The following is a 15,601-nucleotide window of genomic DNA, read 5'->3' on the forward strand; positions in this document are numbered from 1 at the left end:
GTTATAGGTTCTTGTAATAGGACTTCCCCCGGTCCTAGTACAGATGTGGTTTATGCAAGTGATTCAGTCTTCAGAGCTCCAGGAGATCGTTTTCAGTTGTTTTGAGTGGACTTGAAGTGCCAGTGCAACTAAGTGTTCAAAAAACATGTAGATGTGGCACTTTGGGACATGGTTCAGTGGGCATGGTGGTGTTGGGTTGAGGGTTGGACTTGATGATCTTAGAGGTCTTTTCCAACCTTCATGATTCTATAAGTGGTAGGAGCATCTGGATTCTAGTGACAGCTGAACATGTGCACTAAGAGCACCACTTAAATGCTTCAAGCAGAAGGAAAGTGAAGTCTGTAATCCTCCCTCAGTCAGCTGAGGAAGGCTGGGAGTTTTTTAGAGGTAAATACAGTCTTTCACAACAAAGTAATCACCATTCAACTTTTAAGTAGGCTGGGAGGGACAAAGTCTAAACACTTTTCTCTTAACTGCAGCCCTTTCCTAGGTGATAAGACTGACCTGAAGTCTCCACCCCTACTGCTGAAATGCATGTGGTGCAGGCCTGGGGACAGTTTATCAATGTATGGCAGACAGGCACCCTGTGCTGGAGGGAAACATGGCTTTTCCCCTTTGGTTTCTAAGGCTTCTTCTACGGTTGGAAAACACGGGATGCCGACATCAGCATAAGCACATTAGCTCCCCAAACAGAGTCTGAGGGAAGTTGTGGCTCAACGCAGTAAGATCTGCAGCGTAGCTTTTCAGTGCCAAAGAAGAAAGACCAGGCTGGTTAGGACATACTTGTGTTACTCTGATAGTGTAGGTTCTTCTTGACACAACCCTGGCTTCCTTGGGGACCAGAACTCCAGCAATGACCATGGTTTTCCAGTGCTTCGGCACAGCACTTTGTGGCTTTTGTCACAGTATCGGGCACTGATCTGTGACTGGCTCCAGGCAGGGAAGAGCAGCTCTTTGGTCTATCCTGACCAAATCAGAAGCAGCTGTGAGCCATCCCAGTCCTGTTCCTACAAAGGGGACAGCATTGGTAACTGATACTTTGGTGCTGGCATCCCAGGCTTGCTTACTGCGTGCTCGCTGTGCAGGGCCAAGTGGCCAAGAAGGTTCTTCAACGGAAGATCTGTCAGACAGGCAGTGCTTTAATGCTCTCAGCCAACAGCTGTTCCTTTGCTTGTGTACAGTACAAATCCTCAGTAAAGGGAAAAGTTACAGTGTGTACTTCAGGTGTGGATTTTGCTACCTTCCTCCAGTGTGCATGAGTGCCATGTTCTCATTTAGTCTATGCTGACACAAGTTCCTCTGACAACAGAAGTCAGCTAGTACTCACCACCTTCACCAGAAAAAGGGAGTGATTTAAACAGTTTGTTTTTGCTCTTTTCTCTCTTCCTCATGAAGGAATTTTCAAGGAGTTATGACCAGTTTTGGTTTGAGAAACATGCAGCAGAGGCTGAACATGGAAGCTTATTGTCTTTTTTAAGCATACTGGTTTTATTTATTTTTAAATCTGTAGTTCAAGGATGTGGAAGGCATTTTATAATGATGACTCAAATCCTATCTGCTCATAAGCAAGTTAGTAATACTGCTTCATCACTTCTGTGGCTTACACAGCCTGTGTTGTCCTTTTGGCTTGCTAGCCTGAATTATATCAGCATAGTGTTAAATATCGCACATCAAAGAAGATTAAAAGTGGCACAACAATGCAGCATTTGGAACATAAGCATTAATTGAGAAGTACATTCACAGGGAGGATGAGTATTAAACAACAACATTGCTATTCAAGTCTATCCCAGCACTCGGAATGTATCTCACAGCATTCAGTCATCGTTGACTTTGACTCAGTATGCAAAGTTGTTTTGTGGGAACACAGCCATTGACCAATGTTACAAAGAACGGGTTTATTAAGACCTCAGTGGCCCATTAACAGCCTCCCCATGTCAACCTTGCCACGTGGTCGGTTTTCTGCTTGCTAGGCTTTATGAAGCCTAAGAGTTCCAGTTCAGAAACAGCTCGAATAAAACGAGCACTGGACAGTTCAGTAAAGGAAATCAAGTATACTTTTTATGACGCACATTAATGGAGACACCAATCTCTTTATGAGGGGAAGATTTCTAAGCCATGGCAAGCACAGATTATGTAAAACGTTGCATGGAACACCGAAATCATTGGAAATCAGGGCAGAGTATAATTTGCCTGCAGAAGCACAAATCTTCAATCGGTATTTCTTTTGCTACATGCCTACAATGTGGCAACAAAGACGGACTTCCATTCCCTGCTGCTAAGAGAAGCTTAAAGCCTACAAAGATAGTAATTTTGTAGTCTCTCAGAAGAAGAAAGAATTTATACTTTCATGTGCCTTGACAAAATAAATAGGAAGACAGATAATGTAGAGGGTTTTTCTGAGGTTTCATAAAGCAGCATCAGCTTTTCTTTATTCACTATTCACTATACCTTTCTTGCTGCCTTCCTGACACACAGCTATCTATCCTTGAGTTCAATAGAGAATTTAGTTTTGTGTTAATTACCAGTGGAGCTTGTAAAAAAGGAAAGGCCTTCTACTAAAGGAAAGCTAGGTGTAGTATTAGAGCATATAAATACTCTTCCTGTAGTTCAGCCTCCTTTTGTACAACTATACATCTCTTCTCTCTGGCAGCAGTGCTGTTTGTAGCCGTGAGTTTTGGTTCTAATGCTTATCCTTTAAGTATTTTGCAAACCTCACTTAAGAATCAGGACAAAGTGAGAAGAAGAATGGATGTTTTGTGAAAGCTAAAATTCTCAGCTCTGAGGTACTAGAACTCATAGGGCTTCCACAGAGAGACTACTTTGGTGAGCCATTTCCTCTGCCAATGCTTCCATCTTCCTCATAATAAGCTACTGTCTCTATTTCTCCATCTGCTCTCTAGGTCACAACTATCCTGTCACCTGTTCCCCAGTAATGCTCTCCCCTATACAGCAGCTGTACCAACTCTCAGATGATTAACTGAGTAGAATAGCTTCAACTTGTTCTACTGACTGTAGGTTCTGTTTCAGACACAAACAGCTCCTGTGGACCAAAGCTGCTCTCTTACCTCACCACCCCCAGCCCAACTAGTTCAGCTGATCTATTTCTGTGACATTTTCAGTACATGAAGGCTGTTTAGTCATTTTTCTAGAGTTCGTTATAGGTGCCCGTGAAGCTGTATTAAAAAAAAAAAATTGTTCATTAATCCTGTAAGCATTTGAATGTCAAACTTGAGAGAAAGGAGAAAGGATACTGGATAATATCATCCACCTGGTCTGAGGAAGCTGCATCTGCATTTGGTCCCTCAGCTGCCATCACCACAGTTGAGAAAGCCTAGAAAGGGAAAGGCAGCACAGATTAAACACATTTCATAGACAAAGCAGCATGTAAAATAATGAGCTCTGAGCTGATGACTATCATCACTCAGGAGGAATGAGATCTTGGAATGGTAACTCCATGAGACTGTCAGTTCAGCAGCAATCAATCAGAAGAGCAACCAAGGTTACATATACTGCCATGGCAGGAATATGGAAGGGAAGACATCACTCTATGAACTCGGGTGCCTGCATTTTAAATCCCAGTACAGTTCTGGTCCCTGACCCATACTCAGAAAAAATACAGAACTGAAAAACATTCTCAAAGTGAGACTGCTTAAACATTCTGGAGAAATGAAGGCGATAAGCTGGCTGTGAAGAAATCTGTAAAATTGAGGGGCAGCAAGAGGCTAGGTAGGGATCTTCTGTTCACTTTTGTTTCCAGTACACAAACACAGCAGCAGCAGCAAACAAAACATACTCAGAACACGTAAATGGAGTATCCTCTGCACTGCTTGTAGTTAAGCTACAGAATTTCTTGCCAGAGGATGCTGTGGTTGCTAAAAAGTTCTATTGGTAACGTAATCCAGATAGGCTTAGGAAATACAGGGAAACCATTCCAGTTTAGGAAACTTTAGAGCTAAAACATGATTGTTAGCTAGGGAGTATTTGGAGAATGCATCGTATTAATGTATGTTCTTACACTCTTGCTACCTGCCTGTTTCAATAAAGTTCTTAAAGAATATTTAAAAAGGGGAAAAAAAGGTAGCTTTGTGAAGCATAAAATCTGATCTGTGCCAAGCATAAAATAGAAGGAGAAGCAAAGGATTTTCATCACAGAGTAATAATGCTGGAAATAAATGAATCACAGTAGTCAGAGGAAGACTCTGTGGGCTGGTGATTTGCGTTACTGTGTGTTCTTGCACAGGAGGGACTTAGATATGACATGATTCAAGCTGTCAAAACGGGCACTGAAGAAAAGCAGACATGTAGCAAAAAGATCAGAATACTGAGAACAGGTAAAGGCACTGTTTGCATTGTCACATACCTCTAACCAATCAACAAGATTAATCAATCTGCCACACTCCAGATGAAGCTTATACACTATGCATATGTCAGGGGCTTTATTAGAAATGCTTCCTCCATCACTTTTCAAAGCTTGGTTCTGATGAAGAAAAAAAATAACGAAGGCAGTAACTTTAATCAGGTTTTAATATTGAACAATTTTAAGGGCTAGATACAACATAATTTCAGGTGTTTTAACCAAATGTTTACTGTTTGTGTGTTTAATGGCAAGTTGACAGTATAAAGAAAAAAAACCCCACACCACAAAAAAAACAAGCCAGGAAAATAAGAAAACATACCATTAAAAAAAAAAACAAACCAAAAAACCACCCAGCTACTTCACTCCGAGTGTTCCTCCTGCAATTTTGTACACTTACACAGTCTCTACTCTAATGAGTGATTATCTGATTAGGCTTTTCCCTAATTCTTTTGCTAGTTCTATTTACATATCAGAGAGAAATAATGTGTTCTACGAATTCAGGAGAAGAAACTAGTCAAGATTTGCCTCAGACTGTATATACGCAGAAAATAGAAAAGTGTCCCTTCCCGCCCCGCCCAAAAGGAAAGAGGAAGTCTTAGTATAGATCTATCAGATGTATTAAAAAGCAAAATTGCTTCTCTCATCTCTGAGTTTTATCTTTAGATTGTAACAATCATTTCTCTCTGGCTTGAAACTCAGAACCTATAAAGGCAAAGGTCTGATTTCTCACAAAGTATTCTATATGTCAGGAAATTCAGGTCATCAGCAGTGAACCTTTTACTTGATAAGTAAAAAAAAAAGCCACTTGATCCAGAAGCAGAAGTCTGTAGAGCTGCAGAAATTTACAACATTTAATATCAGTTAATGATTTTTTTTCCCAGTTTTCAGTTTCATGCACTCTGAGAAGTCTTAAGGAGCTCACTTAACATGAAAACAACCACTGATCATTCTTTTCAGTTTATAGAAATTTTTGCTAAAATGCTTTCATATGCTAGTAAAATATGTGAGTCACTTTTGGGAAGTCTATAAAGGCCTAGCAAGGATATCTTTATAAATAAATGCTTTTCAAGACAGGAAAGAAGGATGGGCAAAGAATATAGCTTTGCTCAATAATCTCTAGCTTACCTTTCATAGATCTCAATCCCTGCAATTTGTAAGACTTGGACTCTAGTCCTTAATGAGATATTTCACAATTTCCAGAAAGCCTAACAATTTTCATGTTTATTTATTCTGTACCAGGAACACCAAAGCTGCAGACATTAGGTTGGTTAATGTCTGTCAGTTCAGTACAGATGGTCTCCAGATCAATTCAGAGTAACATGGCTAAACCCTCAAAATGTTACAATCCAGACATTAATTTACCAGACTATAATTCAGGAGCATACCATAATAGTTTCAAAGTGTTACTAACCTGTGTTACTAACCCACACAGGTGAAGTTACACCTTCTGGCTGATGTAGTGGCTCACTACTGCCCAGAAGGATAACCCTGCACCTTTCTCTTTTCCCCTCTGCTACTTCACCTAACTCTATGGCTTCCTACCACTCACCCATATGCCAACTCTGGCACTACTGGACACTTTGCATTGATTTTCTAACCTTAAGGCCAGAAGAGTTACCACAAAGAAGAGAGAATGCAACTTCTAGAGCAACTGTGCTCTCCTGGAACAGGTTCACCTGTAGAAATTAATATCTGGCTGCATCGCTTGCAAGTGCCAAGAATGATCCAGGAAAGACATTTACTGACTGGCACTGCAGGGTCTCTGCCAGCACCTGAAAGAATTCAGCCTCACTTGGGATAACTAGGCCAAGTCTTTACAGCATAGCAGGAGGGAGCTGCATCTGCATGCGGGCAAACCTCAGCTTCCTGAGGCAGCAGCACACGCGTTGTCCCCAAGAGGAAATAGCTAGACTGACAAGCAGGAAGCTGCCCTAGAACCAGCAGCCAGTTGTGAAACCACCTGTACAGCAGCAGAGCTTGGGAGTGGGAACAACCCAGAACACTGTTGATGAGGGGTTTCTCCTGCTTGACCCTGCCCCCAGAGGCTAGACAGAGGACAGACTTGCACCTTGCTCTGTAATCGATGTTACTATCTTTCCCAAGGACCAAATGCTAGTATCCCCTTTCCCTGATACTTGAGGATTTTTGTTTCATAGCAATCAAAGTATCTTTATGAGTAGCAGGGCACATTCCTTGAGATCAATGTGGAAAATTGCCCTTCTTATGTAAGGTCAAGAACAAAACTTTTGCGACCATTTAAACCCCAGGAAGATCCAAGATTAGATTTCCTTGTGCTGACACAGTACTAAGCACTGCCTTGCTGATATTCCAAGTTATAACTTGTTGAATTTTCAAGGTGTCAGTGAAAACAGAAGTACTCTTTTTGTGGAATTTTTTTTTCAGGATAAGTATGATTCTTGGGTCACGATTTGCTAAATAAATAACTGGACTGGATTCCTGTAAGAAATGCATCACACATTAAATCATTTGCTGGTACTCCACTCAAGCAGATCTTTTTCTGTCCTAGCCTTCTGGAAGGAACGGCTCTAGAGAACTTTGCTCTGGTCATGGCCCAGGAAAGTACAAGCCCTGCAGCAGTCATGGATACAATTGAGAAAAAATATTTCTTCGACTTACATGGATTAAAATGCTAAGCAAGGTGCTCAGCCAATACTGCTGCTGTTAGAAACTATGCCAGAACTTCACAATTTACTCAGTAAACATCAGAAATGTGTTAAAGTATGTCAAAGAACAAAGTGCAGGATGACAGAGGGCTTTAAATCCTGTCAACTCATCAAAGAGAATACTTATTAAACACATCAGTAAGTAAATTTTGCTAGCTCTCCTAATCTATATTTTTACAGGTTTGCTAAAAATATAAATTACTGAGGATCATATTAGATGTCTTGGTAGCCCACTTGCTAACTACTGTTTTCACCAATAAGCTCTTTCAGTGGTTTTAGAAATAACTCCTGCACACAGCAAAACTGACAACCCTCGTTCAAATAGAGGCACAATGCCAACAAACCCAATACGAATTGGGTTGTAGATTTCAAAGACTGATCTTTATCAAGTATGATTCCTGATAAGTGTTGGCTTTGACTCAGATACAGCTACAACCAATGTTTTCTTCAAAACTGTAATCACATTTTTAAGGGAAATGTTAGAACATGAGGATAACTCCAAGAAGCAACTATAATAAGGACAAAACAAAGAAATGTATGTTCATTCCTTTTCCAAATCCCTCTCTATTTCTTTCATTTGGTCATCCTGTGAATTTAATTTCTGAAAGAAGTGGAAAAGGTGCTGCTTTTCTTCTCTAGAAAAGGGCAGGGTTAACTAATAGAATCAGTGGCAATCCTTTTCTTGGGTTCAGAAAAGATGGCATGTTGATACACAACAGATACTAAAATAAATGTAAAAAGAAAAACAAAGGACTCCTTTAAACATTCTGTATTTAAGCTATCGTTAATGTCATTACTCTGCCTGAACAGAGCCTTCACCTTACAGCAAGTTTACACAGTGAGGACTAAGCACCAGTCCTGTAAAGAAAGTCTCTGGAAGGAGCCACAGACACTGTATTTTTCCCCATGGACAGTCAGCCCATTTGTAATGGGGGACAAAATGACTTTTCTGCTACATCTACAGGAGAAAGAAAAGATCATGACTAGAACAGGCTCTGGAAAATGGATTCCTCATATAGAACTCTTTCCATAATTAGCTTCTTTATTTCAGCCAGACAGATTCCCTAGCTCTTTGCAAAGTCCCCAGTTGCTTATCAACACTAACTTGCTGGTTCTCTGCAAAACAGCTGAATGTGTGCCAAGCTTCATGAAACAGCAAAACTAAGCCTTACACATCATCCTCATGCGCAGCCTTCAGAAACTATTCCAGCACCACAAACTCCTCACTTGTTTCTTACCTTCAGGTAGCAGTATGGGTTATTTAAAGCTGTATGAAGTGCAATCCTTGGGGCAGCATTCAAGCGCCCACGGAGAACACTGGCTGTGTTGAAATATGCTATCTCATGCAGAGTCTTGTGGTCTGCAGGAACAAGGTAATTTCTGAAAAAGCAACATGCGGTATGGGGGAAGAAGGAGGGGAGATATGAGCTTTACTTTAAGGGAAACAACAGAAGTCTACTGCAGTCAGAGACTACAAGAATCTGTTTCCCAACTAGTACTGACAAATCTCTGAAAAAACAAGATAAACAGTGCTGAAATCAACTGACTTCCCTGCTTAGAAGTTATTATGAACACTACATCTAATGGATTTAGCATAGAACTCTAGCTTGAATTTTGACAAATTCAAAAATAAGGGCAGCAGCTGAAATGCTAACATCAATCAGGTACTCTACTCGACAGATCTTGCTTATCCAGCTTGAGGCCTCCTGATGAGTCTCTGCACATCTTTGTCTTCACAGTTGAAGCTTTTTTCTTGGCAGAGTCATAATTCCGTTAGCTTCTCTGCCTCCCCCCCAAGGCTCTATAATTAACAAGTGCCTTCATCTCTTCCCCCACCCCAAGCCTTTCACATTTTCTGCTACAGAGCTGCCTCCAAAATCCTATCTGCTATGCCTTGCTCACTGAAACAGTTCCCAGAATGGACAGGATATCACACCTGACATCTATACAGTTTCATAAGTAGAACAGATCAGCAAAGATTAGGGTAAAGACTTTATTTTGCCACATATACCCAGTCCTCCTCAACTTTTTTCTGTAGCCAAAATAAGTTGGTCAATTCATGTGCCAATTACTTCTACTAATCTATGGAAAAGAGATTTTTCTTTTTAATTATTATTTTGAGAGTCCTCCATCAAAGAAAATATAGGAAGGAAAAAAAAGTGTGCCTCATACCATAGGGAACAAGGCACAATTTTAACAAGACTAACATGTTAGCAAAAATTCTTTTGCAACTTACGGTGCAAACTAATGCAGAAATATAAAACAGGAAAGCTCACCTTACAAGACTGTCTATATAGTCAACAACTTCAAAACGAAGCATTTCAAACTTTGTCAGTTTCTTAGATCGCCTTGATTCCTTCAACTCCAACAAAGTCTTTAAAAAAAAGTGGTGCATAAAACTACATGGGAGGTAGTTATTCTCTGGAGAGCACAATCTATATGTTTAACATGTATAATTAGTTTTTGCTGGCATGTCTTCACTGATGATGTTTGAAAGTGTGATCGTGCAGTTATTTTTATTTAGGCCAATGTATTCAGTTCTCAAACTGGTGGGAGTTTGGGAAATTCAAAGAAATATGTGTTAGGCAGAATGTGTAATTTACAAGTTAAATAAGAAGAAAAGCCCTAATTTGCATTTTAAAATCCTGGTTTATGACAGATATATTCTGTAATTTTCTATGCGTCAGGTGGGCCTGACGTACATAGTTCGTACTTATTCACTCATTTTTAAGAAGAGTTACTTAAACACAACCTTTACTAGAGCTCCAGCAAGCTGGGAAGAACTAACCATGGACAATTACATCTTAAAAGATTCAGTTAAGGAACTAGTCAGTAAAGCCTACGCAGGCCTAACCTTCTGAAGATGATAAAGGTCTGTCTTCTTCTGGAGCTCCTTTTGTGACGATACGGACACATCTCGTTCTTGGAAAGCTTCTGCTACTAGAACAAAACTAATGTTTGATATGTGGGGTAAACTTTCCCTGACTCCCTATATAAACCCCCTAACCCAAGCAATCTGACAAGCGTTCATTTACTTGTTCACATAGACCCAAACACAGGCAGCTTCCAAGTCCTGCATCTTGTAAAAGATTGTTAACAAAGGAGTCTGCAAGTGCAGCATAACCAACAGTAATTAAGTAACCGAAGCAATTCAGCCCTGAGCAAAGATCCAGCACAAGCCTTGCACATCGCTTGAATTCTTCTTATGTCATCCTAGGTCATACTCTCAACATTTGTAAGTCGGACAGATTAGTACTAGGTATTACTGATGCTTTAGGAGTGTTCAAAAAGCCACACACCACATATTTTTTCCTTCTTGTGCAAAAAAAACACAAAGAAAGAAACGAGTTCTCCCTACTTAACCCAGAAACGGCAACCAGAGCAGCAAACCAAAAGTGTGCTAAGGTATTTCACTGTCCAGTTTTATTTTCATCTTAATTTATAACAAAATTTTGTTTTCATAGCCATGTAGTTTGTTGATGAATTGCATCAATAATTAGTAATCTTTAGGTAAAAACAAGCAAAAATTCCCAAAGCACAACCAATGTCAGGACAAGTGATAATCAAAATCAAAAGGTAACTAGATTTTTTGCCTTACTTATGAAGATGGTAATAAGATGGAGATTCCTCCTACAGATCACAGGTAAAACTCCAATCAGCAGTGACAATCATGATATATAAAAGCTTTCTGGTGACCTACATAGAATGAGTTGGAATTTTCCAGTGCCCTGTGGACGTTTGTATTCGTGTTGAAGACTTCAAAACAGAGAACTTCCTCTCTCCACTACTACACCAAAATATTTTGAGATATTTTTTATCAAATCCTTCAGCTCAAAATAGACTGAACATAAGGATATCTTGTTTCCTTAAGCTTCTTTTTTTTTTCCCCCAGTTCATTAGGTAGTTGGGAAGATGGACTTTGTTGTTAAAAAAAATTTTTTAAAATTTTGGACTATCTTTTCACTCTAAGGGCTCTGTGGGAGATTTGGGTATATAATATTTTTGGCAGACTTCTGAAAACTCCTGCTAAAGATCAACACAATCACAGAAACATACAGGAAGAAGTAACCTAACTCAGCAACCTATTAATGTAAAGTTTATCGTAACTTCCCCTTCTCACTTTTTCATTATAGCTTAAATTTGCTTTGAAAAAAAACTAAGATCATTCATAGATTCATTAGACCTCTACTTTAAAACCATCTTCAAGTCCTAAGTGTTTTATAGTTCTGCATGTTCCTGAATTCCCAGAGTTGTTCTTTTTTATTTACTCTCTCAAGGTAAAAAACCAACTACTTAGAAGCTTTTTGCTTCAATTCTTTGTTTACAAACTAGATGAACCTTTAGGCTTTCCATCGTAGTTCAGATTCTTCAGTGCTGCTATCTGCAGTGACATATACAGCTTTTTCAAAGTCATCACCTATTTCCTGTACCACATCCCTGCTATTACTACATCTATTAAAAAATACATAGTACAGGCAAGAGCCAATTATTCTAAACAAGCCTCAGTTAACACTAGAGGGTTACATGACTACTTTAATTAATATTAGACCACATTTAGTGGCTCATTGCCTACTTGTCCAAATGCTGGTTAGCAACCACACTGATAATGAACTGTTAATTTAATATGCATAAAACAGACCAGATGATAACCACTTCATCTTCAAAAGGGAATCATAGAGGAGCACTTCTCCATAGTTTGGGGGAAGCAACGAGATTCCTATTCCAGAAGAATGCTGGAATATGTCATATTCCTATTTCAGAATGAATATGGCAGTTTCTGTTAACCTGCCTCTGAAAGACGGTAGGCTGCTACTCATTTGCCTTACTCAACTTCCAGATACCTCTACCATGAACAATCAAATATATGGGCATGACAAGTTACAGCATGTCAGCAGAGCCCTGACAACTGGTGCTTGGTGTCCTAGCTCTTATATGAATTTAACTGAAGGTGCAGGTGAAAAAACTTTACATACATTTGGATTAAATACCATGTCATAGGGAAAACTGCTCCTATTTATCTTTCAATATCTGGTTTTATTTGTTAAATGTTTTTAGTGATTGCAACATCTGGTAAAATGCTCAAAATCTACGTATGACAGATTTAGTGTGTAATGTTTGCTGATCTGTCCAATTTCTTATCTTACATCACTCTTCTGTATTACAAAAAGCATGAACCACACACCAATAAAGAATAAAAAAATCTCCTAATTTTGTGCATGTATTTAAAAAAACAGTCCTGAAAAATCTAATGGTTTGATACAGTGACAGGATATCAGCAGGGAAAATTATACCCATTGGTCAGATTATAAAACAGCTTTCATATAATCTGCAATGGAATGTTTGAGGGTACACACCCACCTTCTAGTTTCTGAAACTGGGTCAAGAACTCCTTCAACTTCTCTACTGTTTTATCAAACTCCTTTCCAGAAGATGACTCAAAAATTTCCACACATTGTTGAAGCATGGTTACCAAATCAGACTTATTCAACATCCTAAAAGACACAATTGTTGGCTGAAGTTGAAATGCAGAATGATGAAACAGCTTTCAATGTTCTTAGTTGAAAAGAAGTTAAAAAATAATTTGAAAAACTCCTTTCAAAAGAGAAAATCTCCAAGATTTCAAGTATTCAGTCTTCCAGTAAAGCAATTATTTTCCTCGCTGTCATTAACAAAAAGAAACAAATCAACTTGGATAGATGTCCGTTACATTTTACTGCAGAACTGACAATGAAAGCTTTTCTGATATTCTACCTAAAAACACTTGCTGGATACAGTTATCATTTTTGAAACTGTGAGTCAGATGAAAAAAAAGTGTGGCAGGGTTCATAACACATTCCCAAGAATGGTAAATAAAAAGGTAAAAAAAAAAACCCATCAGATTAGTATGTATTCACACATCCACAAAATCCATTACTCTTTGCGATTCCAAATGATTCTCAAATAAAATCTGAATTGCTGTTTTCTGTATTTAATTGCTATAAACTTAACCACCATTAGAATCCTAGAACCATTTACATTGGAAGGGACCTCTTGAGATCATCTAGCCCAACCTCCAGCCTAGTATTTACTTACTTTTAATTATGTACTAGGGCATTTTATAAACGTCACCAAGCACTGCTCAGTCTCAGAATCCTCATCTAAAAGATACCAAAGCAAGTCCCTGCAAATATCCATAAAGGAAACCCAGAATTACAGCATCAAGCCAGTACCATCACACATGCATGCAATTTTTTTTTCATGCAGTGCAAGAAGTTCTCATTGCTAAACACACTGGTTCTGAACAATCACATGTTTATAATAGCCTCTGTTGCTAGGATCCCTTCCCAGACTGTTCTTGTGGTTTTGCTTTGTCTTATAAAAAATAAAGGTGCTAACACAAAAATACAAAACAAAGGTGCTAACAGTTTAACTATTTTAGAAGACACAGAAAACACAGCTACAGAAAAAAGGAAGTATGACAAAAGAATGAAATGATGGCCATCAGTGTGTCAGGCAGTGGGTCTCTGTATCAGCTACCTAAACATTGACTATGAGATTTAAGGAAGAATTTAGAAGAGGCTGGGGAAGCTTTATGGCTGTCTGGAGGGGCAATCGCAATTTGAGCTCTAGCTACTAACTGGCAGTTGATGTGAAATGCTTGTAAAGGCTAGAATTTGAAACTTCAGTTTATCTGATTCAGGGTTATAGATTTTTACAAGTCAGGTGTTGCCTTCAGATACACTTGTTTTGTACAGAAAAGTGTCAGGACTTAACAACAGAAAGGGTGACCTTGACCACACAAGGCTAGAAAACATTTTGAAACTGTCTGGTAGAATATAATGGGTAAACAAGATAGCCTTCTTCCAGGCCAGACAAAACACTGCAATAATTAAACACCTAAGATGGAGAGAGGATAATCAGATTTGGAGATCTGTGAATGGGAAAGAACAGATTTATTTTAGTAATATTATTAATAAAGAAGCTGCAAGTTCTAGAAAAACTTATTTACAACAACAAGGGGATTAGAGGGCCCAAAGAACAGGCAAGAGGATGGTTATCACATATCAGAAAACAGTAAAGGAACCTTATCAACCTTTTGGTCTTGAGATTACTGCAAGGTATGCCAGATATCAGAGAGTGGGTTTAAGATTTTAATACCATTAGGAGACAGGCTTAAAGCAGAAAGAAAGATCTCAGATCATCCAAAGGCTGTAAATAAATCTGTCTCTGATTATTCAGAGACAAGTTATGAAAGAGAAGAAAGGAAGCTAGGATGGAGTCCATAGAAACTCCTTCTGAATGCTGAAGTGAGGAATCATCTGATAACAGAGGTTGGTCAACAACAAAATGACAGCAGTCACAGAAGGGCAGGACTGTGATAAGCAGTATGTCATGAATGGCATCAATAATTAGCAGACAAAAACAGAGTACAGTATCTAGACAGAAGACAATAGGTCAGACAGTCTCAAAGTTTTGCTGCGTAACAACTTGACCAGATGTCCCAGCCAATTAGCTCCCCATAACCAATCAAGTGAAACGCTCTCCAACATCTCTTAAGCTTATGAAGTAGAATAACTATTGTCTAGACTGCTAAAGTTAGATGAGTTGAAACACCACCTTTGGAGTGAGCATTTGTAGCAGAAGGGATAAAAGCCAGTCCAAAGAAAGGCTGAAGTAGAGAAACAACCAACAAATCACAAAAGGAACTCAATGCAACAACTGAAAACCCCACATTCAAACATAGTTCATGAAGGGAAAAGAGAGACTTTGTTACAAATCCAGATATAAGCTGATCAAAAGCTTCTGTATTTTTTATTTTCTAAATACAAGTTAAAAAAGATGGACTCCAGAAAAAACATTGAGAAGAAGAATAAGGGATAGGAAAGGGCAAACATAAGGATATCAACAGGTGATGTGGTCCCTGGGAAAGCAGAGATATTAAGAAACAGTGAATATTAAGAATGAAGAAACCCCTGAGCAAGGGGGAAAAAGAAGGAAGACTGCGAGTAGAAGTGGAAAGATCACATTGTATCATTTTCTTCTAAAAGATAGCAACAAGATTCTATGCAAAAAAAAGCAGAGATAAGAGGAAGTAGGTGTAAAATGCAAGAGAGAGTTAAAAGCTAAAAAATAATAATCACAGCTAGAATCCTCAGTATTCGAAGGAATTGTGTTGAAGGAGTTTTGTTAGAAAAATGACAGAATTCATGGGGGGGGCAGGGAGGAAATGAAGAATTATCTGTTTATTTCTATCAGAAGCTTCCACACTGGGAGCCAGGACCAGAGGAAAAACAGGAGGGAGATGAACAGGTAAGAATAAAGGGGGAACAATCTAATGGCAGCATCAACTTTAAGACAGGAAAAGAGGCAGATGCATTCAGAGTGAAAGAAAGGAAATTAAACATAGGAGGAGAAAAAGGCGAGGGAAAAAAGGCCAAGAGTTATTAGAGATTACAGAATCACAGAATCATTAAGGTTGGAAAGGACCTTCGAGATCATCAAGTCCAACCATCAACCCAATACCACCATGCCCCCTAAACCACATCCTAGTGCACCACATCCACACGTTTTTTGAACACTT

General features: G+C 38.9%; 1 protein-coding gene across 1 annotated transcript; it reads right to left on the minus strand.

Annotated features, from left to right (window-relative positions):
* Positions 1-1,879: 1,879 nt before the first annotated feature.
* LOC104619477 (origin recognition complex subunit 3-like) lies at positions 1,880-12,533 on the minus strand (the record flags this gene model as incomplete). Its single annotated transcript, XM_010285371.1, has 7 exons — positions 1,880-2,023; positions 3,252-3,331; positions 4,361-4,477; positions 8,280-8,421; positions 9,318-9,415; positions 9,896-9,975; positions 12,400-12,533. Coding segments are annotated over 7 exons (757 nt in total), but the record flags the coding sequence as incomplete, so codon positions are not given.
* Between the last annotated feature and the right edge of the window lie 3,068 nt (positions 12,534-15,601).

This window comes from Phaethon lepturus, unplaced genomic scaffold, assembly GCF_000687285.1.
Source record: "Phaethon lepturus isolate BGI_N335 unplaced genomic scaffold, ASM68728v1 scaffold42480, whole genome shotgun sequence".
Lineage (NCBI taxonomy): Eukaryota > Metazoa > Chordata > Aves > Phaethontiformes > Phaethontidae > Phaethon > Phaethon lepturus.